This window comes from Ursus maritimus, unplaced genomic scaffold, assembly GCF_017311325.1.
Source record: "Ursus maritimus isolate PB19 unplaced genomic scaffold, ASM1731132v1 scaffold_23, whole genome shotgun sequence".
In the NCBI taxonomy this organism is placed as follows: domain Eukaryota; kingdom Metazoa; phylum Chordata; class Mammalia; order Carnivora; family Ursidae; genus Ursus; species Ursus maritimus.
In genome coordinates this window covers 47,185,365-47,212,018 of record NW_024424786.1, presented here as the reverse complement: position 1 = coordinate 47,212,018, position 26,654 = coordinate 47,185,365, and the positions used below count along the sequence as shown (strand labels likewise).

Genomic DNA, 26,654 nt, shown 5'->3' with positions numbered 1-26,654 from the left:
GTAACTAGGAGTGGAAGTGCTGGGTCACATGGTGACCCCACGCTTAACCCTCTGAGGAGCTGCCACTGGTTTTCAAAGTGGCTCAAGGCTACACTTTTTTTTTTGCGGGGGGAGGGCTGATTATATTAACAATTGGAGTCAACCCAAATCCGGGCGTCCACACCATTCTGCCGGTGAAGACCCCGGGAGAGACCCGCCCGCCTACCGGCGGACCCTGCAGTCTAGAGTCCCGAGCTGCGGGTGGGGTGGAGAGTGGGGAGGCGCCCCCACGCGAGAGTCTGGGTCCGGACTCGCCGCGGAAGGACGCTCCAGGGCAGCGCGGGCAGGTCTAGGAAGGGGCGAAAGTGTGGAGGGGCTGGGGTCCGGCCGCCTGGCGAGGAGGGTCCGGAGCAGCCCGTACCCGAGGCCCCGGGGAGAGGCCACTCCACTCGCCAGCCTGCTCCGGCTTCCTAGCAACTAGGCGGCATTCTTCCCAGCAACCACTGCTTCTGACCCGCGGCATCGGAGACTACGAGGCCCAGAGTGCCCCGCGGCCCAGGCGCGCGGACTACAAGTCCCACAATGCACAGCACACCCTTTCCTAGCCGCCCCCCGCCCCAGCTCTCCCGAGACCCCGCCGAGGCAGCGCCGCGACCCCTTCCCGGCGCTCCCCGCGCCGTGCGCAGCGCGCCCTCGCGGTGACCCGCGGTGCGTGGGGTCAAGGCGCGGGGCGGAGCGGCTGGGCGGGCGCCATGCGGAGGGGCGAGCGCAGAGGCGCCGGGGGGCCGCGGCCGGGGTCCCCTGTGCCCGCGGGCAAGGCCTCGCTGGAGGAGCCGCCGGACGGCGCGGCAGCGGACCGAGCGAGCGGGCCGGGCGCGGGCCGCCGCAGCACGGAGTCCGAGGTCTACGACGACGGCACCAACACCTTCTTCTGGTGAGGGGTGGGGGTCGGCGGAGGGGCCACCGGGGTCGTGAGGGGCGTGGGCGCGGGGTGCTGCGGTGAGCGGCGGCCGCGAGTCCCCGGGACGGCCCCGCCCAGCCCAGCCGCGCCCGGCCAACCCCGGTGGTCCCGCCCCGTGCCGCTGGCCCCTGCCCCTTATCCCGGGAGGACTAGGCCCCAGAGTCACGTCGGAAAGGCTTTTCCTGATTGCCCTGGCCCACGTTCACCTGTGCCCGCCGTCGTGTCCCCTTTTTCTGATGTCCGCTGCTTCTGTCTGTGAAGTGGTCTGCGCTCCAGGCACGTAGCAGTGGCAGCCGCTAGCACGAGCGCCCCACCACGTGCGGGAGCGGGGTGGGTGTTTGTCAGGTGCAGCTTCAGTCCCTCTTCGGTTGTTGCTCGCGGAGCCGGCTCTCGACGCCTGTTCGACTCTGTCCAAGCCAAGCCTCGGGGCAGGCTGTCCCGCAGGCTGTCTCAGTGGGTGTCGGGGAAGGAGAAGCCCCCAGGAGCAGCTCCTGCCCTCCCGGAGCCTGTGTTGGGAGACTTCGTGCTCTTGCTTTATGCTGAGTTTGGCACCCATGTATTTGAGGTCCCGGGAGTGGGTCCTACGCCAGAGGTCTCTGTGACCTTGGGGTAACCCTTAACCTTTCCGAGTCTCTATCCTCCTTGTTAAGAGAGAGAAACCCCATGTACTAGAAAGCATGCTCCATGAGGGTTGGAGTTTGGTTTTTCTTCACTGGATGCTCAGTTCTTGTCCAGCTAAACAGGACAGTGCCGGCATTTGGGTCCTGTGGTCGGCGGGGGGACAGGCGAAGTAGACGGGGCCACCAGCGGCGAAGGGAATGCCACCTGGAAGCACCTGTTCAGAGAACCCAGTTGTGGGCTTGTCACGGAAGATCAGATCAGGGAAGAGGAGAGCCTGACAGGGGAGTAACTGCCTGTTTAGGGAAAGGTGCTGTTCTACGGTAGGAACCGTGGAGGAGGTGCACGTGGGGCTGGATGGGTGTCCTGGTTTTTGTCAGACTCAGGAGCCGTGCAGGAAGGGGGGTGTTCGTAGGGGTGCAGCCCTGCATCTGGACGAAATTGTTGTCTTCCCTGTGGGTGTCGGCAGCTGCGGCACAGGAATGGCTACCAGCCCTGCCTTGGGGACATAATGCATTCAGGTGGCCGTGGGGCCAGTGGGAGGGAGAGAGGGACAGCGTGCCTCATCAAGGGAGCTGTGGCCCCGGAGCTAGTGCCTGGAGCACTCTTGGACCCTGCAGAACCTGCCCCATGAAGATCAGGCCCCTACACCAGCAACCCCCTTCAGACTGCAGGAGGGAGGGTACCATCCTGAAATGCGAAATGCGGTGGCTGTGCCCGGCTCCTGTTTCCTATTCATTCACATATTTTGGGGGCCCCGCCTGTGTGCCAGGTACTGTTCTGTGGATTGCAGCAGAGAACTAAACGGGAAGCTTAGATTCTGGCATAAACCTGGAACTTCAGAAGGCAGGAAATGTCCTAGCTGAAGGGATGCTGAGGGTTGCAGCACCAGCAGAAGCCAGGGAGCACACATCTCACCCGTGCAGTGAAAGGCGCCTGCGGACTGCTTCAGAAGCACACAGGAGCCTGCACCCCTCTCAGGTCCTGCCCACAAGGGGGCGTGGTCAGTTGGGAGTTGGACACACACATGCCTGCTGTAGCTGAGCTTACCTATGAGGAGGGCTGGTGGGGACCAGGAGGGAATGTGACGGGGCTGCAGGTTTCAGGTACCTGCCTGGTGGGTCCCCAGTACAGGTGTGATGCGTACTGTGCCCTGGCACTGGTTGGTGATGCAGTCTGTGGTCTGCAGGTTCCTGCTGCATCCCAGGCCTCCCCCTCACCTGTATAGGGAAGGAGCTTCACGTTTCCTTAAGGCAGGCAACCACATGCCTGCTTGGTGAGAATTACTAATTCTTACCTGCAGAGCTTAGCGACTTGCCACCTTCTGAGTCTCCTCTCACTGCTTGTTGTGTTAGGGTTTAAAAAACTTGTGTTTTAGAGAATTTTAGTAATGAATGTTATAAAAAAATTCATTTAAAGACTAAAAGTATATATTTGTGGAAGTGATTTTGTGTTCCGGAATTACTCAAAGGAACTTTTGTATGATTCAAAACCTTGTTTTTAGGATTTTCACAAAAGATTCCCCATGCTGGTGTTCGTACTGGGCCGCGTAGGACTCTGAGTGTCTTTGTTACCACTTGTCAGCCACAGGGTACGTAATTAGGGTTCAGGGTTTGCCTTTGCCTGTCCCTTGGAACTTGAAGCTGGGCTCTCAGAAACCAGGCCCAAGGGAGGGGGCATGAGGACTCCTGAGTTCTGCAGTGGCAAGAACACCCCCTCTTCTACCAGTTGTGGTCTCCACCGTGGAACATCCGGAGGCAGTGTAGAACCACAGACTCAGAGGAATGGCACAAAGACGTGGTAGCTCTCATTTCCTAAAGATCGCTCAGGAGACACTTGGAGACTTGATGTCCTGAAGAGGTGGTACCGAATGTTGCCACCTGGAGATGGAAGTTGGGTGAATTGCTATTGGGTTAGCACACTTCCTAACCAGCTCCTAAGGCAGGAGGGGAGGGATGGTTGTGACGTTCTGGGAGTGCATGCGTCTTATGCCACCAGGCCTCGGGTGAGCACTCTTAGTGATCCCCAGGACTCTGCTGTCTGCGGTGTGTCATATGGTAGCCGCAAGAGCATGCAGAGGTGATGCGAATGACCCAGGTTCTGGAAGATGCCTTTCTCAGTCACAGTGGGGCAGGGGTTTACCAGCTTTGCCCACGTGTAGGAAGCTTGACTCAGCAGCTGATGCCTTTTTAGTCATGCTGGTCAGCAGGCCAGGAGGGTCAGTGTCATGGCCGCAAGCACCTCTTGCATGCCTGGGGCAGGCCCTCTGGCCTTGGCCTTTCCTGGCTGAGGCTTCCTTGTGCTCTCAGTGTGCCGGCCACACCTTCATGTTTTCTCTAATTGGTTTGGCGGGCCTTCCTTTCTGCCCACTTGGCATAATGAGCGTGGTCATCTCTAGGGAGGGACTGACATCTGGGTATTTTCCATTCATAGTGGCGGGGAGCCAGTTGTCCTCACGCCTTCGCTCTTGCTGAGTGACTGGGGAGTCACAGGATTTACGGCCACTCTCGTCCTGTGCCTGGATCACAGGATCCAAACCTCCCCTGAGTTATCTCTTAGCCACTGAACCGAGGGAGGCACTTGTCTTCCCCACGCACCTGGGAGGTTGAGCAGGGAGGCATCTGGGAGGGACAGGGAGGTCTGCCTGTAGAGTGGTCCTCTGCATTTCCATAGATGTGGAAATGGTGCTGTGTGCGAGACAAGGGGGTCGTGTTTGGTTTTGGTTTTGTTTTTACCAAACTTACAGGTAATGTTTTTATTTTCTACACCAAACTTGCAAGTCAGTATTTCTATTCTCATTTTGAAGGTGGGAAATTAAACCTGAACGATGAAGAAAGTTACTCAAGACCGCAAGCGTACTGAGTTGCAACCCTGATAATAAAAGCCATACTTTCCCACTATGTCCCTTTGCCTCTGCAAGGAAAAATGTGAAAGTGGGAAACGTAAACTTTACAGTGAAAAATCAGAGGAAAGCACAGGCCATGGATTGAGCAATGGTCTGAAAATTAGAATTAATGGAGTTCTCTCTCTCCTGGATGCTGCCCTGGGACTTCCTTCTTCTGCCACAAGCTGCCTGTTAAAAGTGCTCTGTCAGGGATTGAGCCCCTGACCATGCAAACACTACTTCATCTTAATGATAGCAGGTGGTCTGCACCTACGATTCTGCCCTTAAAAAACTGGACTGGGGCGCCTGGGTGGCTCACTTGGTGAAGCCTTCAGCTCAGGTCGTGATCCCAGAGTGCTGGGATCAAGCCCCACGTTGGGCTCCTTACTCGGTGGGGAGCCTGCTTCTCCCTCTCCCTCCCTCTGTCTGCAGCTCCCCCTGCTTGTGCTCTCTCTCTCTGTTGTCAAATAAATAAATAAAATCTTTAAAATATATATGTATTTTTAAAAAAAGAACTGGGCTGATAGTATTGTTTCTTCAGCACGGTATGTAATCATATGTTGACAGTGCTCGGAGAACTACAAATGAGGTGCCAGTTAAACATCACTGTGGGTCAATACAGTAAATTTATAAAGTGACTTGACAAAATTTTTTTTATCAAGAAGGCAACTTTATTATTGTCCCACCTGCAACCATCAACCCGTTCTCTATGAGTTTAGTTTTTCTGTTTTGTTTTGGAGAGAGAGAGTGCGCGCACACGTGCGAGCTGGTTGAGGAAGAGACAGAATCCTAAGCAGGTTCCGTGCCCAGTGTGGAGCCCGACGCGAGGCTCAATCTCACGACCCCAAGATTGTGACCTGAACCGAAATCGAGTTGGATGCCCGACCAACTGAGCCACCAGGCGCCCCTAGGAGTTTGGTTTTTGTGTTCAGATTCCACATGTAAGAGACCGCACAGTGTTTGTCTCACTCACTTCACAATGCCTCAGGTCCCTCCCGTGTTGCAGATTTCAAGATTTCTTCCTGTTTGTGGCTGAGTAATATTCCATTGTATAAATATACATTTGCTTTACCCATTCATCTATGGATGGACCCTTGGGCTGCTTCTGTATTTTGGCTACTATCAAGAATGCTGTGGTAACATAGGGTACAGACATCTTTTCAACTTGGTGTTTTTGTTTCTTTCCAGTACCCAGTAGTGGAATTACTGGTTCTCATGGTAATTTTATTTAATTTCTTGAGGACCCTCCATACTGCTCCACAGTGGCCACCCCAGCTTGCGTTCCCACACAGTGTAAGAGGAAGGTGCCCCTTTCTCCGCATCCTCGCCAACACCTGTCGTTTCCTGCGGTGTTCGTTTTAGCCATTCTGACCGGAGTGAGGTGGTGTCTCCCTGTGGTTTTGATTTGCATTTCCCTGCTGCTTGGTGATGTTGACCACCTTTTCCTGTCTGTTGCCCATCTGCATGTCTTACTGCAAAAGTGTCTACTCAGATCCTCTTCCCATTTTTTAATCAGACTGGTTTTTTGCTGTTGAGTTGTGTGAGTTCTTGACGTGTTTTGGATAGTAGCTCCTTATCAGGTACGTGATTTGCAAATATTTTCTCCCTTTCCGTAGGTCGCCTTTCCTTTTTGTTCATGATTTCCTTTGCTGTACAGAAGGAGGGAGCTTTTAAAGATGGATTTCATAATTTAATAATAAAGATTTTACTTTCTAATAGCACTTGATTTAGCAGTTCTAGAGTCTGTTTTGAGACTGTGCTGCCCTGTCCTCTTCCCCTGGGTCTTTGACTGTCTGCTTCCTTCCTGCCTCGGATGGGACAGAGGAAGTCCTATCTATTTCTAATTCTGCTTCTGCAGGGCCAGGGGTGACTGCCTGAATGACAGTGTGAACATCGATCCCAAGGGACCAATAGTTGTTTTTATTTTTCAGGTAATCCTTGTGTTTTTAGGAGGATGGAAAGATACATGACCAGAACTGCCCCGGGCTCCTCAAGGATGTGTTTTAGCCCAGAGAAAGTACAGGAAGAGTATTGTGTTTGTGGAAAGTAATATGAAAGAAACCAGAGGGTTAAAGTCATTTTTTAAGACCCAGGACAGGGGTGCCTGGGTGGCGCAGTCAGTTAAGTGTCTAACTCTTGATTTCAGCTTAAATCTTAATCTCAAGGTTGTGAGTTCAGGCCCTGTGTTGGGCTCTATGTGGAGCCTACTTAAAAAAAAAAAAAAAAAAAAAAGACCCAGGACCAAAGGCTTTCACGTTTTAATTTTAGCTGCTGTGCTCCGGAGATGCAGTCCTGGTGGGACATCTGCAGGGGTGCCTCCTGTGCCGCGTGTGTCTTAGATCCTGCACACAACCCAGTGCCTGTGCGTGGAGGGGTGGCAGGGTGCCCAGGGACTGTGGCGGACCGCCCAGCAATCTGTTCGCTGGCCCGTGCGCAGCACCTTGGTGTGCTGGTGTCCCTGAAGCAGCATGGACGGGTCCTGGGCCACATAGCGGCAGTGAGGTGTTCCCTTTGCCCTGCTGGTCTCTTCCAGAACATGTGGTTTACTTCTCCTCAAACTGACTGGCTTCTGTTTTTTTCTGTGACTCTGATGCCAGCTTCTGGGCCATTACCTATTTTACTCTCCGTTCTCCCTCAGGCTGGGGCTTCTTCCCATCTGTTTGCTTGTAGCCACTTGCCCTGCTGAGAACCTGTGGGCCAGGTAGCTGTGCAGTCCCATGGCTGGGCCCTGGGACGATGGTCCCATCTCTCTCCTGGGCGGGCGCCCCCACCAGATGCTCCTATGCACCCTGCATACTGTTGGTCAGGTCAGCCTGCTGTGGGCACTTCGCCCCACCTGGAGGCCTGGAGCCCCCTGGAGGCCTAGAGCCCCCCAGACCTGTCCCTCCCTTGGAGTCCTCGGCTGGGGAAGCCGTGCGGAGGAGGCTGTCCACAACTCTCAGCACTTCTCCTTTGTCAAGGGTCACTTCAGAAATGTGCAGCCTTTGGAGAAACCACTGTTTCTCAGAATTGCTGGGGGTGGGAATTGGGTCCAGAGGCTTCTTGCTCTGAGCTGGTCTCTGGGTAGTGCCTTCTCGGAGGTGCGTGGGACTGGCATTCTGCTCTGCACCCCTTCAGACCACTCGGGGGCTCTCCCAACACACTTCCCTGGATTCTGACCTTGTATCAGAAATGGTCTATACATAGCAATTTAGAGATTTTTATTTATTTTCTCTTGTAAGTTACCTACAGCAAGTCCGACTTCGTAGGGTGCACAGTTCCGTGAGCTTCTGTGCACGCAGGTGCCTGTAACCGCCGTCACAGGCAGGGCATGGAACGCAACCTCCCCCCGGTCTCTGGCCTGCTCTCTGTCATCGTCGTTTGGCCTTGGAGAGTGCCATGTAAACGGGGTCACGAGGTGCGTGAGTTCTGGACGCTGGCCTCTCACCCGTGCGCCTGAGACCACGCGGTGCTGGCGTGTAACAGTCTCCGTTGTTCAGTTGTTGTGTTAGGTAATTTACGTTCAATTATTGATGTGTTTAGGTCTGCCGTTTTATTCCTTGGCTCCGTCTCTGTCCCCTGCCCCTCCCCCGCCCCGTGTTGATCGTGTGCTCCGCTTCAGCGAATGCGTTGCCCTGGGGATGCAGTGAGTCCTCCTGAGCTTTCATGGTCCCAGTCTCCCCGCTCTGCCACATCAGGTCTGTGTGGACCCACTCAGCCTCTCCCCTTTGGCTGCGGGGGCCCTCACCACACAGTGTTACAGTGGCTGCTTTCAGTAGTTAGACACGTTTTGAAGAACTGGGGAGAACCGTCTGTTTCACCAGGTGTTTACCATTTCTGTTGCTCCTTATTCCTTCCTGTGGCCTGGTTTCTTTCTGTCTGAAGACTTCAGTTAGTGGTCCTCTTGGAGCAGGCCTCCGTCTCTCCTTCCTCTCTCCTTATTCCTGCTCAGAGTGTTCACATTCATTCCTGAAGGGTGTTTGTTGGGTATGGAATCATTCAAGGTTGGAAGCATCCTCATTTAGAAATGAGGACCCTGAGGCTTGGAGGGGTTGCATGCTTTCCAGGGACATTCTCTGCTCATCTGGATTTGGGATTTGGGTCTGTGACTCCCGTTGTAAGCAGTTGTTAGAATGCAGAGGGCCAGGGTGGTATCTGACATGGGGCAGTGTGCAGGCTTATCTCGGCGTCAGCTGCTTGCCCTGCGGTCCGGGTACCTGACTGGTTGTGGGCCCTGATTCCAGGGGAGGTGCACCCACTGGCTGCCAGAGAGCCTTGCCTCCTCCTTCCAGAGTGGGGATGGTCAGAAGGGGCCGGAGCCCATGTCTCTGCCAGGTCTTCTGAGTAGATGGTACTGCTGGGGACACTAACCTCCTCATTTTGGATCCTGGTATCTCTTTCTCTCACCTCTTTGATTCTTGGGCTGTCCTTTCAGATCTCTCAGATGTGGTCATTTCACAAATTCTGAGGCTGGTCGTATCTTGCTCAGTGAAAACTGCCATGTTTACCTACTGCCCAGTCTCCCTGAGCAGTGGACCCCAGCTCCAGACAGGAGACGCAGCCTTCTGTCTCTGAGCGGCAGCCTTGAACATTCCAGTATGCCGTGTGCTCTCCTGGCAGCTTGGGGCTCTTCCCACTTAACTGATGGGCTGACACAGCAAACGCAGAGCCAGCCCGGAGCCACCCTACTAGGGACTCCCAGTCAGTGTTTCGGAGTGTGAGGTTGAAGGCTGAGCTCATGTCACAGGTGTGGTCGTGCTTTGTGCTCTGACACATTCTCTCTGTGTGTTTGGATTTCAGGCGGGCCCACACCCTAACTGTGCTCTTCATCCTCACCTGTGTGCTTGGCTACGTGACTCTGCTGGAGGAGACACCTCGAGACACAGCCTATAACACCAAGAGGTAACCAGGCCCCCAGCCTGGGTGGTACAGACGCCTGGCATGGTTGGGTATGGGTCCTTGCTCTGTCAGGCTGGCCCGTGGCCCATGGCTTGGTCCAATCTCCACTCAAAGGCTGCTTGGGCTCTCAACCTCGCCGTTGCATGTGCCTGAAGCCTCTCTCCAGGCTGCCTCTTGGAGCTGTGTGGCTTTTTTTAACCCCACTTCCACCGGTCCCAGGACCCTTGAGGGTACCATCTCTCGTGGGACCTGTAGCTTGCGTGGGATTTGCACAAGTAACAGATCAGAATGCTGCAACAGCACCAGGGGTGGAGCCCAGAAGGGTCACCGGGTCTGATGGAAAGGGTGGCTTCCCTGCACACCCACCAGCAGTGCTCTGGACACCACCTGAGTGTCCTACAGTTCAGCTCGGTCCTGAGACCACCTGCTCAGAGACAACAGCAGGTCGCATGGGTTGAGTGCTCAGTCCTGCAAGACTGTCCTCATTCCCCCAGTGCAGGTGCCAGTCACAAGTTGGGGCTGTCACCTGGGCTTCTGACCAAGCGGCTGTAAATCAGAGGTTCCCATGACTTCTTGGTTCTATTCATTTGACAGAGCGGCTCCCAGAACTCAGGGGAACATTTTACTCACTAGATCACCAGCTGATTACAAAAGGATCCAAGTCAGGAATCGCCAGATGGAAGAGATGCCCAGGGTGAGGTCTGGGGAAATGTCCACGGCTGCTCCAGGCACACCACTCTCCCCGGATGTCCACGTGTTCCCCAACCTAGAAGTTCTCAAAACCTTGTCCTTTGGGTTTTATGGAGGCTTCGTTACTTAGCCGTGACTGACTAACTCATTGGCCTCTGGCGATTGAACTCAACCTTCAGCCCCGCTGCCATCCCCGGAGGTCAGAGGGTGGGACAGAACCAACCCTGTGGTCCCTTGGTTGGCTCTCCTGGCAGCCAGCCCTCATCCTTAGACGAGGGTCCCAAAGTCACCTCATTCACATAACAAAAGCCTCCTGGATCACAGCAGAGATGCCAAGGGCTTAGGGGTTCTGTGCCAGAAACAAGGATGGAGAGATACATCTTTCTTAATATAAATCACAGTATCGCAGAGCCTGTGAGTTTTGGTGTCTGGGGGTCTCCAGATTTCTGTGATGGCCGGTGGCGGACGAGTCTCTCCTGTCCGCCAGCACCATTCTTGATCTTTGTTGATACTAATGCTCTCTGAAGATTTTAGACGGGCTTTCTTATGGACGGTGTCATCCTGCAGGTCAGGAAGTGGGTAGCCTGCCTTTTCAGTATTATCTCCAGACACAGAGTAGCTGGTAGAGCGTGTTGTTTGCCGGAATCCCACAGGTTCTGAGGCCACTCTCAGAAGTGTGTGAGGGAGATAAGCTGGTTTTAGGACTGATTGCTGTGGGGTTTCTGTACTGGACGGACACCTTGGGCCCGTGAACCCCCCGTTGCTTCTCTGGCCCACTTGCTCTAGTGGGACGGGGCACCAGGGCAGGGACAGAGGCAGAGAGCGGTGCTGGAAGACCGCTGGTCAGATCTGGTTGGTGGGGCCAGGGCCTGAGAAGTGGGGGTGTTAGCATCTGCCTGGGAGTACGGCATGAGCACCGTTATGTGCTCCACAGGTGTCTAGCCCGTTAGGATGCCAGGACGTTAGGTGCCCCCTGTCAGCAGCGTGCCTGGCCGCCTATGTGTGCGCGCACTGCAGAGCCCCCGTCTGGTCTCCTGGGCTGCAGCCAGAGAGTGGGGACTCTGCTCCCACAGGAGGCCCATGCCTTGTCCTCAGTGAGAAGACGCCCTGGCTCCTGGTTGCACGCTTTGCGGGATATCCTCCCGCCTCTCCCACATTGTCTGCCAGGCGTCTTTGCTGGGTCTTCCTCTTTTTTCCAGAGCCCTGGGAGTCAGCCTCCAAGTCTAACATGTCCACTCGGGCAGTGCCCATTGCTCGGTGCCCTGCTGGTGCAGGGGGAGCCGGTCGGTGCAGCGTGCATAGGTAATGGAGTCCATAAGTAGGAGAGGGAGCTTGGCCCCTCTGGGTGGCCCGAGGCTGCCCTCACTGTGGTGGGTTCCTTCACCAGGGACACTGAACCTGTGGACGCAGGAAACAGTGAGGTCGTGGTGGGAGCCCGAGTTTGCTTAATGGGGGTTTCCAAGTAGAATGCGGCCTCCTCTGTGAACTTGTCTGTCCGCACTGGGACCTGCTGGGCATACATGGGCAGGGAGTACCAGAAAGCAGGACTTGGTCACATTCGAGGGCTGTCCCCCTGTGGCTGTGAGGTTAGGCCAGCGATGAGGAGTTCCAGGCAAGAGTTGTCACAGTTTAGAGCACAACCCCAGCCGCAGTGGCCCATGTGGGGCATCCTGGAAGTGCCCTCCAAGGGCAGGACGTTGGTTCTTACTCACCCGGCGCCTGCCGGCGAGCTCCTCCAACCTGGACCCTGAGGTTAAGGGGCCTTGTTGGCTGTGTCTGGGCAGCAGCTCTGGACCCATGTGGGTATGTTCCACCTTTGCACCTTGCACTGGCCCCTACCTGAGCTGCCCCTGCACATGAGGGGCTGGGACAGTGAGCAGCAGGGACGCCTGGGCCCTCACCCCAGCAGCCCCCGTGCAACTTCGCTAAGCGGGAGACCTTGAGGGGGTTGGGACTTTAAGGGTTCCCAGACACTTCTCTGAAGTTCTGTGCATGGGGGACACTGGAAATCTTCATGGCCCGTAGTCCCTGGCCCTGTAATTCTGCAGGTGGCGCCTGGAACCTACTCCTGGCTCCTCCCTGGAAGCCTCCGTTTTCCCAGGGATGCTTCCAGCCCATCCTTACACATCTGTGGCTCTGCTGCTGCCGCTTCCAGGGATCTGTCGTGGCACCCCGCAGACCCCGGGCCGGCCCGCAGCCCGCCCAACTTCAGCACAGCTGCCTGGCCGAGGCAGCCCCCAGCCCAGCCCCTTTGCTTATGTCAGAGCTTTTGATGCCCTCAGGCTTAGGTTTCATGTAAAGAAAGTGCTTCTAAAGATAATGTTTATTGTTAAGAAAAATAATGTTTGCATTATTTAAAATGTAGAAAATTAGCTTGTGTTCCTGAAGTTCTTAATTGCAGCTTGTATATCATTGTTCTTTTTATGGATCGAACAAATTCTGTTACTTTGGGGGAGTAGGTTTTCTTCTTCTGAGGTGACTTTATCGACCAGTAATGTAATTCGACGCAGACCTGCAGCGCACAGCTCAGTGCGTTTCCACAGAGGTATGCGTCTGTGGAGGCGCAGCCGTCCGCCCTGCAGGTTCTTCTTGCCCGTGGTACAGTTTCACGTACACGGAGTCACTCAGCCTGCACTGCGTGTCTGGTCCCTCCGTGTGGCACGATGGCCTTGTGTGTCCGTGTTTGCTGCCTGTCAGGGGTTGGTCAGGTTCGTGGCTGCGGAGTGTGTCGCTGTGTAGACGGGCCACTGCTTGCTGATCTGTTTAGCCTCTGGTGACCTTTGGGCTGTGTGCATACATGCATGAGCATACATGTGCAGATACATACGTTACCACGTGTAGAATGTGAGCGTAGTTTGCATATTTATAGCACACAGGAAATATAACGGATCTGTAGTACTGAAGAGGAGCAAAGCTGGAGGCATGACCCTACCTGGCCTCCCTGACCGGCAGCGGTGATGAGGCCGGTGTGGTGTCTGCAGAGCTGTCAGTGGAACAGACCCACACAGATAGTCACCCCGCTGCGGGCAGAGGGGCACAGGCAGCTCGGGGAGAAAGTCTTTTCAGCCCACGGAGCTGGAACAGATAGATGTTTATACGCACAAAAAGGAACCTACATACAGACTTCACACTTTTCGCAATCATTGAAAATGGATTATAGACCTAAATGTAAAATAAGAAACTATAAAACTTCCTGAAACAAACAGTAGAAAATCTGGTGACCTTGGGTTTGGTGGTGACTTTTTAGATACAACACCAGAAGTTCTTACCATGGGATCCAGTAACTGGACTCCTAGGTATTTATCCCAATGAAATGAAAACTCCCGTCCGCACAAAAGCCTGCACGTGTATGTCAGAGCAGCTTTATTCATAACTGCCCAGACTTGGAGCAGCCAGCACGCCCTCGAGTAGGTGCGGATACATACAGGGACACCCAGGCCATGAAATATTACTAAGCAGCAGAAAGAAATGAGCTATGAAGCCATTGTTTTTGTTTTGTTAAAGATTTTATTTATTTATTTGACAGAGAGATTGACAGCCAGTGAGAGAGAGAGCACAAGCAGGGGGAGTGGGGAGGGAGAAGCAGGCTTCCCACCGAGCAGAGAGCCCCATGCGGGGCTCGATCCCAGGACCCTGGGATCACGGCCTGAGCAGAGGGCAGACGCTTCACGACTGAGCCCCCCAGGCGCCCCATGAAGCCATTGTTAAATAACAAAATTCAGCCAAGTGAATTTAAAGATCCAGTTGGCTTTATTCAGCGGTTCATGGCTGGACAGCATCCCAGCCAGCAGTAGAAGGAGCTCCGCCAAGCTGCAGCAAAGGAAAGGTTCGTAGAGACAGAAGATGAAGGAAGGGAAGGTAAAGAAGGTAAAGGAAATTAGGAGCAGAGAAGTGGTCGGTGGGGCGGATTACACCTGCCTAGTGCTGGCCAGCTAATTCCATGCTGACTGGTTAAAGGTCGCATTCCTGCGGTCGAGATGACTCTTCTGGTGGGTGATAAGCCCGTCGTCGTTTGCTGACTGGGGCTCAGCCCAGGTGACTTTGTTTGGGGCCTGCTGTGGAGCTCTGATGCATCTTACAAAGAGAAAGAAGCCGTGTGCAAGGGCCGCGTACTGTGTGATGTTCCCATGTGACATTCTGGCAAAGGTGCCGCCATGTGATGGTGAGAACAGTGGTGTCTGGGGTGATGGGGGAGTCTGTGGGCGGAGCATGGGATTGGAGGGTGTTTAAAGTGCTCTGTACGGTACCGTAATGGTAGCTATGGGACCCTGCGCATTGATCAGAAAACCGGGAGCAAACCTAATGGATGCAAATTAGAGAAAAGGAACTAAGTCAGGACGTCGGGGAACCCAGGGAGCGATGCAGACGGTGCAGGACTCTCTCTGTATGACACACGTTGAAGCCACCTCAGCAATGGGGCTGGAGTCTGCAAGGCTCAAGGGGGCTTCCCGCGGGGGTCCAGCTTAACAGCTCTGACGCTGCTGCACGCACACACTGGAATGGAGGGACCAAGTCGGTGGCCGGCGGAGGCTGGGAACCTGGGGTGTCACTATGGAGTGGGGGTGACAGGGAATCAGGGGAGAACGGTCCGTGGGATGATGGACGGGAGTCGGAGGCACCCGCTTCATGCCGACACAGACGGTTACACAGGGACATAGTTCAGACTGGTGTAGATGCAGTCGGTACACACGGCTCCGTCTGTCGGCTCAGGGGCCCAGAAGCTACGACGCCCCAGTGGCGAGGAGCACACCGGCCCCCGGAACTTGGTTCCAGACCATCCTCCGGTGAAGGAACCAGGGCTCCTGGAGAAAAGGCTGATTCCAGGGCTGGGGCAGGAGATGCCAAGCTGGGTCTGGGGGGTCGTCCAGCGCCAGAAAGGAAGAGCTCAGAAAAACACAAAATCCCGCAAGGATGGGGTATGTCAAAGCTCTGGTACAGGAGACAACAAAGTGCTTGCAACGGCCACAGCGGGAACAGTTTGAGCAACAAAACTTAAAGAGTAACGTCACAGTGTAACGCAAGTATAAAATACACACCCACGCGTCCGTCCGCCTGAGGTACGCGGTCCAGTAAGTAAGTGAAGGAGCAGAGACAAGTCGCCCGAGCAGACAGATTCCAAATACATGTAGGAGCTCCCTATCAAGGAGTGGGGGCTCGACCCCCCAGTCCTTGAGTCTGGTTGTGCAGAGGGACCCTCCCAAGAGCAGAGCAGGAGGGCACCCGACGGGTGCACCCAGCGGGGGGACATAAAGATTGTGTCGGTATGATGTGATCTTACTCCCGGAACGTGCAACCCTGACGAATGACAGGAGGCAGCTGGCAGTACTGACTGGGGGACACCCTCTTCGAAACTGTCCAGGCCACCCAAAGCAAGGACAATCTGAGGTCCTGTCACCACCCAGAGGGGCTGAGGAGCCACGACGATGGAATGTCCTGGGCCGATCCTGGGGCAGGAAGGGGGCTTTGGATAAACAGTGAGGAAACCTGAAAACACAGCCGACTGTCATTAACGTACCAGCATGGACTCGTGAGTTGTGACAGACGCCCCGTACTAGGGTAGGGCGCTAACGGGGACGTAGGTGTGGGGAATAGGGGGTTCTGTGCATTCTGCGCCTGACGGACACGTCTTGCTAAGTAACCCTAAATGTCTTATGGTGCGACGCCAAGGTTGGAATCATGAAGCGGACCTGGGGAGGGGAAGGGGTCATCCAGCAGCACTGGGGCACAGGCGCCCTGAGATTTCGCCTCCTTTGTTCTGCTCTCGTGGTGACCTCTCTGCTGGTCACCCATTACTCCAGAGCCATCTCTGGATCACACCAGAAGGCGCCTCTCCTGGGCGTGGAGGGTGTCACACTGGGAGGTGGCTGAGTGGGGGTCTGCGTGCTCCTCCAGGCAGCCTGTGTGGACTTCCCCCCACCCCCAAACTGACCAGTGTGTGTCTTTGGGCAGGTGGGCACCCCCGGGCCCTCTGTATGGGCCCCTGCTCCCCCAGTCCTGCCCCCTTATCCTCTGATGGGGACATGGGTCCTGCCTGCTGAGCACTGTGGCCAGTGTCCATCTGTCCCTCTGTGCCTCCTGCAGTCCAGAGGCCAGCAGCTGCAGGAGCAGGGAGCCAGGCCCAGAGACTCAGGTGTCCCCTGGGGGTGTGCCAGCCCACAGCAGCACACCGCCCAGGATGATCAGACCTCATCCTGGCCATGTGAGGGGCGCACAGAGCCCTCTGCCCCAGTCCTGGCCCTGGGGTGGAGACAGGCAGAGGGCTGCCAGGGGGTGTCCTGGGGTGCCCTGTGAGGGCAGGTGCTGACCACCCTTGCGGCCCGACTTTACCTGTGCCTGCCCTCGACTCCTGAGTGCATTTCGTGGGCGGAGGGGGATAAGGTATTTTCAGGCTGACACCTTTGGCCTCTTGTGTGGTCTTGTGTCGTATGCGTGTTTGAGCAGAGCAACCCACCTAGAAACAGCGGGCGTGTGCGTCTTTCCCGCGTGATTGCCGGCAGTGGGAAGGCCGGGGTGCGCGGCAGCCCTTAGACCCTCTGCTGGGCAGGGCGGTGGTCGGAGCGGCCCGCGAGCAGGGCTGTGTGCCTGTCCTTGCTCCTTGCACCACGCAGGCGCGAGTCTACGCGTCTGGACGACCACAGCGCGGCGCGTGCACTCTGTGCTGTGGATCGCACTGCTGTCCGCCGAGTCCTTGCCTCGTGGGAGCAGAAAGCCGTTCCACCCCAGCATCTTTCACGCGTGGGATGGTGGGTGCTCCTTAAGTGGGAGGCGTGCAGTAGTGGGTACACTTTGCAGCCCAGCCCCTAACCAAGGGCCTTCTCCCGCGGGGGGTGCTGCCCTGTCGCCCACCTGTACCCCCGAGGCCGCCTCCCGCCCCACTGGGGTCCCTCCCGCCTGGGAGACGCGCACTGAGGGGCTGTCTGTTCTTTATTTGCAGAGGTATTGTGGCCAGTATTTTGGTTTTCTTATGTTTTGGAGTCACACAAGCTAAAGACGGGCCGTTTTCCAGACCTCATCCAGGTAACTTGTCCTTTCTTTGTCCGCGTGTGCCCACATGACAGTTCTGTCCTGAGCGGTCACTCCACGTCCGTGCTGCCGGCTGCGAATGTCCTGTCCTCCCTCTTCCCAGCCCTTCCTGGCCGGCCAGGCATGCTGTCATTAGCTGAGGAGGGTGAGGGGTGGGTTCCTCTTGTCTCAGCCCCTTCTCCCCCCTCTCTGCTCCTCACCCTGTCCTGCGTTGTCCTTGTCCTTCTCTTCCTCTTCCACCCACTCTGTCTTAGGGGGCTTCTTCTGCAGAGCGAGGTGCCCCAGGACTGTCCACGAGGTCGGCGTGGGCCTGAGCTGGTGGCCCTGCCATTGAGGTGCTCACCGTGTGCCATCTGCAATGAGTCTTCCTGTCTCTGACCCCCAACCCCCAAGTTAAGGGAGGAGTTCTAACACCCCCTTGAGCCTCGGAGCTGCAGAGCATTGCTCAGGCTGCCCTTGGTCCTGCCACCAGCCCTGTCCCCCTGTCCTGTCCCTGGTCCTGTGTCCCTCTGGTCCCCAGTCCCTCTATCCTGTCCCCGGTCCTGCCCCCAGTCCTGCCCTCTTATCCTGTTCCTGTCCCCCTGTCCTGTGCCCCAAGTCCCGCCCCCCATCCTGCCCCCTTATCTTGGTCCTGTCCCCCATCGTGTGCCCTTGCTCCTGCCCCCTTGTCCTCTTCCTGGTCCTGTCCCCCTATCCTATTCCCCGTCCTGTGCCCCAAGTCTTGCCCCCATCCTGTCCCAGTCCTGCCCCCCCTATCCTGCCCCTGGTCCTGCCCTCCTATCCTGTCCCCAGTCCTGCCCCTGGTCCTGCCCTCCTATCCTGTCCCCAGTCCTGCCCGTGGTCCTGCCCTCCTATCCTGTTCCCGGTCCTGCCCCTGGTCCTGCCCTCCTATCCTGTCCCCGGTCCTGCCCCTGGTCCTGCCCTCCTATCCTGTCCCCGGTCCTGCCCCTGGTCCTGCCCTCCTATCCTGTTCCCGGTCCTGCCCCTGGTCCTGCCCTCCTATCCTGTCCCCGGTTCTGCCCCCTGCCCTGTCCCCCTGCTTCTGCCTCGTGTCCTGTCCCTGGTCTTCCCTCCTGGTCCTGCCCCCAGCACCAGTGCATCTAGGGCTCCAGCCTCACTGAGGGGCTGCCTCTAAGGGCAGGGCATGGTGAATTTTCCTGAATTCTTAGAGCTTAGTAACATGTTTCCTTTCTGTGTTAATAGGGATGTATATTCATTGTAGAATATTTGGAAAATACGACCACTGTGAAGTTTAACGTGGTTTTATGAATATACACACACACAGCTTAAAAACTGGGCTCCTCCTCTGGGTGTGATTTTATATCATGCGTGTCTCACTTCAGGCTAATGCAGACAGCTCCTTAGGATTTTTTTTTTTTTAAGATTTTATTTATTTATTTGACAGAGAGAGAGACAGCCAGCGAGAGAGGGAACACAAGCAGGGGGAGTGGGAGAGGAAGAAGCAGGCTCATAGCGGAGGAGCCTGATGTGGGGCTCGATCCCATAACGCCGGGATCACGCCCTGAGCCGAAGGCAGATGCTTAACCGCTGCGCCACCCAGGCGCCCCTCCTTAGGAATTTTTTATTGGACAGCTAGACACTTAACGGCTGCTTGTCTGGCCATCATTCCATGTACGACAGTTTACTTAGCAGTCCCGTACCGTCACGCGCTCCAGCCTTCGTAAAGCAGGCTGTGGTGAATCTCTGCCCTTGCGTCTGTGTGTATGTATCGGACCGGTCACTCGACACCGAGCCCGGGGAGGGGAAGCCACGCTGGAGGGTGAGCACATCGTAGGCCCGTGGCGGAGGTGACCAAACAGCCCTCTGGAAGCGGTCAGTGAGCGCTGTGGCTGTGAGGCAGGCCCCTGCACAGGGAGCCTGCACTGGCCAGGCTTGCCAGCTGCTCTGCCCCCCCTCAGTGTGCTGGGGACATTGATGCCAGGTGACACCGCCTCTGGGGCAGTGGGGAGGGCCCAGCCCCCCAGCTCCCTACCTGCTCAGTTCGTTGGCCTCTGCGGGGTCTGAACTCCCAGCCGAACAGTGGAGAAGTGAGAGAACAGTTTAAAAACCACCAAAAATCACAGTAAAAGTCCAGGGGCAGCAAGTGCCTGTTGGATTGGGAAGAGTCAGTGGTTCCAGGCGTGGCAAGTCCCTGGGGGGCGCTGGGCCCTGCCTGGGGGTCGGACCGCCGATGGGTGGCTGTTTGGCCTCTGGACTCCTGGCGACCCTGCGCTCTGTCCAGTTGGGGTGCCGGTCACCCTCATCTGAAAGGCTCCCCTGTGGTTTCTGGGGGCTGCGTGCGCATTAACCCAGGGCCCCGTCCTCAGAAAGCGGTCTCCCAGCTCGTGTTCTGAGCTCTGCTCCACCTTCCTTTTGGTGTGGTTGCTTGGTGTAAACTGTCTCCCTGCCAGTCTGTGGTTTGACCAACGTGGGGATCCTGGTCGGCAGAAGGCCTCAGACTTCCCAGATCAGGACACGCTGGACGTGAGTCCTGTCAGCCCTGTGCAGCATGCTGTGGGGACAGTGGGAGGGTCTCCAGGAAGGACATGCTGTGGGGCTGCACGACCCACAGTCTGGGAGGGGACTGGAATTGGCTGCAGTTTCCAGCGAAACTGAAATGGCATCCTTCTCTTCACAATTTTTATTCTCATCTGTGGCTCCCTCCGTACACTGGAACAAATAGAATATTGCCAGGGCTGCTGAGGCAGCCAGACTCGATGCTTAGGGAGAAAGTAAGCGTGCCAGTGGGGCGGCCACTGAGGGAAACCAGCCTCAGGAGTCTCCCAGTGGGACTGTAGAAGGAGCGCCTGCTGTGTATTTGGGGTGGGTGGGCAGGTCTGGGGCCCTGGGGGCTCTACAGGTAGAGGGTGATGGGCAGCGGGAGATGGCCGGCGCCCTGGCCAGGGGCGGTGGTCGCCGAGGAGACAGATTCAGCGTCAGAGGGTCCACGGGGAAGGTGCTGTCGCATGGTTATGGGGCGAGCGCTCCGGGGGAGGCGCCCTGAGTTGCTTTACGGCAGGCCCTTTAGTTCCTGCTGCAGCCCTTGACCAGGGAGAACTTTCCAGGCTTTTCCCAAACTCAAGGGTAGCAAGGCTAGTGTGTCATGTCCACTTTTTATCCCGTGCCCTGGAAGTACTTCAGCAAACCGCCCTAAGAACTGACCATCTTCACGCTTCCCGCCCGTGACACCAGCCCGGGCTTTCGGGAGCAGGTGAGGTGCAGGCCCCTGGGGTGCTGGGTGGGCCCTGGAGCCCTTACGAGCTGCCCCTGTCCCCGAGGCCAGGCGGGGGGTCTTCCACGTTTGCAAGCACCACCTTTTTTATTCAAGGGGAATGAGTTTTTAAAAGCAGGCTGGTGGTTTTTTTGTAAACAGGCGTAAGTGAAGGGAAAGTAGATACTTTAGGCCTTTATTAAACAGGATTATCAAGACATTTGGAAGGCAAAAGTTATCATCTGTGTCCCAGAAGAGCGTAGGCAATCCCTCTGCCTTTATCTCCTCCCCTGGTGAAACACTGAGCTTTCCGTGCCAAGCTATGAAAACCAGGTGTGGAGAGGGGTCCTGGCGACTCAAACGGATCTTGAGGGACGAGTTCTTCTTTTCTCAGCTCCGTGGAGGTTTAATCGACCCCTGATGTGTGGGTTTGAGCTGTACAAGATGGTTGGACACACGTGTGTGCTGTCCGCTGGCGGCCACGGCAAGGGGAAGGCCTTCGTCCCCTCACAGAATTAGTTTCTCTTTGTGGTGAGACGTGTGCGATGTGCCCCGCCCGTGGCGTGGAAGCACGCGGTCCCCTCACGTAAGCTGCAGCCACCCCAGGGACCAGTCGTCCTGCCAGAATGGAGGAGGTCGCCACAGCCAGGTTCGGGTTATCCCAGGGACCCGGCGGTGGCCCGGCGTCAGAGAACGTGCAGTGTAATTCCTCACGTGAGCGCTAGCAAGGAGGGGTAGAACTTCCTGCCCATCCCGGGAGAAGAGCGAGCTGGACTTAGTAGGTTCTCTTAACTTGGTAGAGGGCGTCTGAAGGGTACTGCAGATTTGCTTAAGGACAGAGGGCAGAAGGTGACTAGTAGACACGGACAGGGGTGTGCGCTGCCCCTGCCCCGCAGCTGCCCGAACCTGGAGGGGAGGGGGGGAGCCACGCTGCGCAGGGCCGTGCTCGTCCGTGAGGGAGCCGCTGCGCCCTCCTGGGGGCTCCGCCTGAGCCTGTGCTCCGTGTCTTTGTAGCCTACTGGAGGTTCTGGCTCTGCGTCAGCGTGGTCTACGAGCTGTTCCTCATCTTCATACTCTTCCAGGTAAGCGGCTTTTCTCGGTTGGGTGGTCTGGGAATGCAGGTGATGCTGTAGCCCCCGGTAAGGGAAAGGGTTCGAGAAGACTTTGCCCGTCGGCCCCTCTGGAGCTTTGGCGGAACCCGAGGCTGGACCCCGCTAGAAGTGGGCAGAGGCTGCGAGGGGGGACCCTCCGGAAGGATCCAGGTGTGGAAAGGCTCTACCTGCCACGTTTCAGCAGGGTCTCCGCCCTGAGCGTGGAGCACTTTGAGGGCCCTGCCCAACGGCCTCGGTCGGGAGCAAGGACAAGGCCCAGCGGAACCACCTGGCTCAGGTGCGGACGCCTGCTGGGCAGTCTGTCCTGTGAGCTGCCGGTGCTCTGGGCCGAGGGGGGCCCCAGCTCACCTGCTCCCACACGGCACTCAGGACTGAAGGTGGCCCCGGCCATTCAGGCCCTCCGGGCGCACAGGGTGGTCGGGAGGGAGGTTGGAAACTCCTCGCCTTAGTAACCCTTGGGTCAGGACTTGCCGGCACGGACATCTGTTCTGTTAACGTCCCTCATGTTGCTTAATTCGGTGTACGTTTTGATGGCGATCTTCAGTTCACGAAGTACTTGACTCACAGCCGCAGAGCTGTCCGTGTGTCGCTCACGGTTGGTGCTGGTGGTGTGGTCGAGTGTACTTCCTTCAGGTGCGGTTCTGTGAACGGTGACCCGTGTGTGTGTGACCCCACGCGGTCTCCCCCAGAGCCACTGACCCACTCTCCCTCCCCCACCTGGACCCCTGGAGGGCATCCGGGTCCTGTGCCTCTTTCCTGCCGCGTGGGGTGGCCGGCGACATCAGAGCTGTTGCTGGAGCGGGGCTGTTGGCGACAGGCTTTCGCGTGCACCCGAGCGCGGTTGTGGGCCTGCCGTGTCCCGCGCACGCCACCTGTAGGGAGCGGCCAGACGGCTCCACCCCTGCGCTTGTCAGGATCTTTGCTGCGGCCGCTCTTGGCGTGCCGTCATGTCTCCTGCTCTCGTTGGCGTTTCTGGAATGCCCTCTCCGGTAGCGTGCGCGCTGGGGGGCGGCCCCCATGGGGCGCTCAGCCTTCAGAGGCTCCTCACCTCGCACACAGGTTTGACCTCTCGTGGGGCTCGAGCGCCCACGACTCTGGGCTCCTGCTGACCTGCTCTCCTGACGTAGGGACACAGCGGTGTCCTGGTTACCGAAACCACACAGGGCTGATTTCAGTTGGTAGCGAAGTCACTGTCCCGGGGTCATTTCCAGAGACCCCAGCCGGGGCACAGGGTCGAGTTGCAGGACGAGGCAAAGTGTCTGTGTAGCACAGGTGGCCTTGGTCACATGACACCACGCAGGTTTGAGTGTCTTCTGCCCATCGGCCGCAGACGTCTGTCACCCTCTCACCCTCTTCCTGCTTCATCTCTTGGCTAGTACTTGGGGCAGGAGTGGGGGGACAGGGTCCTGACAGCGAGTGTCCTGGGGCCCCTCCCTGTGGACTGAAGGCCCCAGCTGGTAGCCGGAGAGGGCCTGAGGGAGGGGGAAGGCTCGTGTCCACGCGACCCCAGAAGTCTCCTGGCGCTAAGACCAGAAGGAGCGATGTCTGGGAAAGCTGCCCTGATGTCGTGCTCCTTCTGTGAGGGGACATGGGGAGGGGAGGCGGCAAGACTAGTGACCTGAGCCCCTGCCCTGCAACCCCACCTGTGTCCCCACGTGGGGGCCGTGGGGCAGTCTGCCCAGCCCTGTGTTGGGGGGACGGCAGTAGAGACAGGATGTTTGCCCCCGCTCGGTGGAGGTGTCTTCCACACCCCCCAGGCCATACACGTGGCTCAAGGTTTCGGGGGTTTAGCTGGCTTCTCCCATCGCCACCAGCAGCGTCTGGCCCCACTAACCAGGGTGCTGGCCTTGCAGACTGTCCAGGACGGCCGCCAGTTTCTGAAGTACGTGGACCCTAGGCTGGGCGTCCCACTGCCTGAGAGGGACTACGGGGGGAACTGCCTCATCTATGACGCACACAACGAGAGCGACCCCTTCCACAACGTCTGGGTATAGACAGGCCCAGGGAGCCCAGTGCTCAGGGTGGGGCCAAGCTCCCAGGTGCTGAGTCGTCCTGGGTGGTGTTTTGGGAACCCCGGTCACTCTCCAGATTGGATGGGCCCTGGTAGGGGCCCTGGCAGGCGCTGGGCTTCCTCCTGCTTGACCCGGGGCTCCCTTCAGCTCCGCCCACTTGGAGCAGTGTAGGGGGACCCAGGGGCTGTGCAGCCCACACATGGGGGCCCCGTCCCAGCTCACCAGGAAGCAGGTCCCTGCCTTCCAGCCTAGAGACTTAGTCTCGACCCAGCCCATTAACTTCACCAGGGGCCCCAGTGACGGGGACACATGCTCTCCTCGGTGGTCAGGGCTTGCTGTCGGCTCGCGCGCGGGACCCCAGCTCTGTCCCTCGGGTCCAGCCGGCGCTGCTCAGGAAGGCTGAGACCGTCCCAGCAGTCCTGGACTTGGGTGGGAGCGGGGGGCAGGTGGCTGTGGGCTGCACACGAGGCTGGTGTCCTGCCCGCACAGGACAAGCTGGACGGCTTTGTGCCTGCACACTTCCTTGGCTGGTACCTGAAGGTAAGACAGCCTCGGCGGGAGGACTCCCTGGGTCCGCCCCATGCCCCGAGTCCGTTTCGCAGCCACGCGCTGACGTCGGGAGTGCTGGAGTGTGGTGGGCGAGGGCCTGCAGCCAGCGCCTCGCCCTGCTCGGGAGGGCGCCGGGGCGTCCCCGGAGGGTCTGACGCTGTGTCGCGGCCTCAGACCCTGATGATCCGAGACTGGTGGATGTGCACGATCGTGAGCGTCATGTTCGAGTTCCTCGAGTACAGCCTGGAGCACCAGCTGCCCAACTTCAGCGAGTGCTGGTGGGACCACGTAGGTGCCGGCAGCTTCCCGGGGGTCGCGGGGCGCAGAGGCCCTCGGGCGGGGTGGGACAGCACGCTCACCCCTCCCTGGCCCCCGCCCCCAGTGGATCATGGACGTGCTTGTCTGCAACGGGCTGGGCATCTACTGCGGCATGAAGACCCTCGAGTGGCTGTCTCTGAAGACGTACAAGTGGCAGGGCCTCTGGAACATTCCAACCTACAAGTGCGTCTCTCTCGAGCCGCCGCCCTACTCCGTGGGGGCCAGGGCGTCCCCGTGGGGTCTGGAGGTGCCGCTAGTACACCTGTTGGGGGTGCACCGGGATCTTGCGCGCTTCCTCTGTGCGCGGGAGCCCGGCCCGGGCCCTTGTGGTGGCCGGGAGGTGGGCCTCAGCACCACCCTGTCCAGTCAGCTCCTCTTCACCCCCCCCCCGCCCTTCTCAGAGGCCTCCGGGTCACCCCTCTGGGGGCTGCCCTCCTCCCATTGTGCTGCGGGCACGCGGTCATGTTCACTTGGAGACTCGGAGCAGCAGTCCGGGAACAGACCGGAGGGCTAAGGAAACCCCCCCAGGTCCATCGTTGGCTGCCGGGAGCGAGGTCAGGCAGAGGCGCCCCAGGGTGACGGGCACCTGTGCTCCCAGGGGCAAAATGAAGAGGATCGCCTTCCAGTTCACGCCCTACAGCTGGGTCCGCTTCGAGTGGAAGCCCGCCTCCAGCCTGCGCCGCTGGCTGGCCGTGTGTGGCATCATCCTGGTGGTAAGGCTGGCCAGTCTCGTGGGCGTGCCTGTTGGGCAGCCCGGCTCGCCACCCACCCTCCCGTGTCCCCCAGTTTCTGTTGGCAGAGCTGAACACCTTCTACCTGAAGTTCGTGCTGTGGCTGCCCCCGGAGCACTACCTGGTCCTCCTGCGGCTGGTGTTCTTCGTGAACGTGGGCGGCGTGGCCATGCGGGAGATCTACGACTTCATGGATGACCCGTGAGGGCCCGGGGCGGGCGGGGCGGGCCTGGGCGCACACTTGGCGTGGCCGCCCCTGGGGCACAGCCGCGTCGCCCTCAGCCGCGTGCCCCCCCCCACCACAGGAAGCTGCACAAGAAGCTGGGCCAGCAGGCGTGGCTGGTGGCAGCCATCACGGCCACAGAGCTGCTCATCGTCGTGAAGTACGACCCGCATACGCTCACGCTGTCCCTGCCTTTCTACATCTCCCAGTGCTGGACACTTGGCTCCGTGCTCGTGCTCACCTGGACCATCTGGCGCTTCTTCCTGCGGTGAGTGCCGTGGGCCTCCGCGGGCCATCGGCCGCCTCCTGGGCTGGGTCAGCTGGTGTCTGGGTCTTGGGGTCGCTCCGTGGGCCGGCTGCCGGTGACACGGCTCCCACTGTCCCCAGGGACATCACCCTGAGGTACAAGGAGACTCGGCGGCAGAAGCAGCAGAGCAGGGGTGACCAGGGCAGAGCCGTGGACCGCGTGGATGGACACCTGCCTGAGCCAGAAGACCCCCCAGGGCCTGCAGAGGCAGAGGGGGAGGGGGCGCCGGCCCCAAACTGATGCACCTCATGACCGGCTGGAGCCCAGGCCTCCGGAGCCTTCCCACAGGCCTCGGCCCTTGCAGTTTTATCGCCCTTTCTCCCGTGCGCACAGTGGGGCTCTGCGGGCTGGGGGCCAAAGGTGGCCCCTGTCCTGGGCGTGTGTGGTGTGTGCACATGTGTGTGAACACGGGGTATATGGGTGTGGGCACGTGTGCTCCATGTTCCTGAGGCTTCTCTCGGGCAGACAGGTGTGGCTGGGCTGGCCCCGGGCAGCCGGTCTCCTCCCCTTTCTGCACCATCAGCCCGCTGGCCCCTGGGCCGCACCAAGCCCTCAGCACCAGACAGCCCTGCCCAGCACAGGCATCGCGGTGCCTTTCTCTGCTCCCTGGGCCCCTGGCCACTCAGGCCATGGGTGTCCATGCTGGCTGCTCCCAGGCCCCCTGGCAGCACGTGTAAAGGGCACCCCGAGATGGCTGAGAAGGGGCAGGTCTGAGCAGGCAGCCTTGAGCCATTTCCCAGGGAGGCTTCATCTGACCCCACAAACGTAGGGGTGGGAATGGGGCCAGAGTCACAGACTGGTCCCTTGAGGAACACGGAGTCAAACTCAAAGGCCCTGTGCCTGAGGTGGGGAGGAGGGGTTGAGGGTCGTCTTCACGAGCAAACAAGAACAAGAGCAAAAGGCTTGCAGGGTCTGCAGCTGGCGCGCCTCCTGGCTGCCAGCCTCCCGTCCTGTACCCAACGCAGGGGTTGCCCAGAGGGGCGGGGGGGGAGGGGCAGGGCCACTGTGGCATTTATCCACTCACGTCGGTGGCGGCATGCGGAGGGGCGGCCCCGGGAGCTGGGTGTGGTGGGGGTGAGGGAGGCCACTGTCCGGGCGTGTGCACGCACACAGCAGAGCGCCCTGACGACACACTCGGGAAGCTGCGCCTGGTGGGGA

General features: G+C 58.3%; 1 protein-coding gene across 2 annotated transcripts; it reads left to right on the top strand.

Moving 5' to 3' along the window:
- Positions 1 to 731: 731 nt before the first annotated feature.
- Positions 732 to 26,386, top strand: PTDSS2 (phosphatidylserine synthase 2). 2 transcript variants are annotated; one of them, XM_040639755.1, is made up of 12 exons: positions 732 to 913; positions 9,222 to 9,323; positions 16,945 to 17,027; positions 21,259 to 21,326; positions 23,210 to 23,344; positions 23,858 to 23,908; positions 24,092 to 24,205; positions 24,300 to 24,418; positions 24,834 to 24,948; positions 25,022 to 25,167; positions 25,272 to 25,457; positions 25,577 to 26,386. In XM_040639755.1, exons 1-12 carry the CDS (start codon positions 732 to 734, stop codon positions 25,734 to 25,736), a joined length of 1,461 nt encoding a protein of 486 aa, XP_040495689.1. In that variant the 3' UTR covers positions 25,737 to 26,386. The 2 variants fall into 2 exon arrangements, with proteins under 2 accessions (XP_040495689.1, XP_040495690.1); XM_040639756.1 differs by lacking the exon at positions 23,210 to 23,344.
- The last annotated feature ends 268 nt before the right edge of the window (positions 26,387 to 26,654 follow it).

Bases quoted from the DNA above. Each gene is read 5' to 3' on its own strand.
- PTDSS2 (XM_040639755.1), top strand. From the start codon at position 732: ATGCGGAGGGGCGAGCGCAGAGGCGCCGGGGGGCCGCGGCCGGGGTCC. The intron at 23,345-23,857 runs GTATAGACAGGC...CTGCCCGCACAG, and splicing joins ACCCCTTCCACAACGTCTGG to GACAAGCTGGACGGCTTTGT. The intron at 25,168-25,271 runs GTGAGGGCCCGG...CCCCCACCACAG, and splicing joins TACGACTTCATGGATGACCC to GAAGCTGCACAAGAAGCTGG.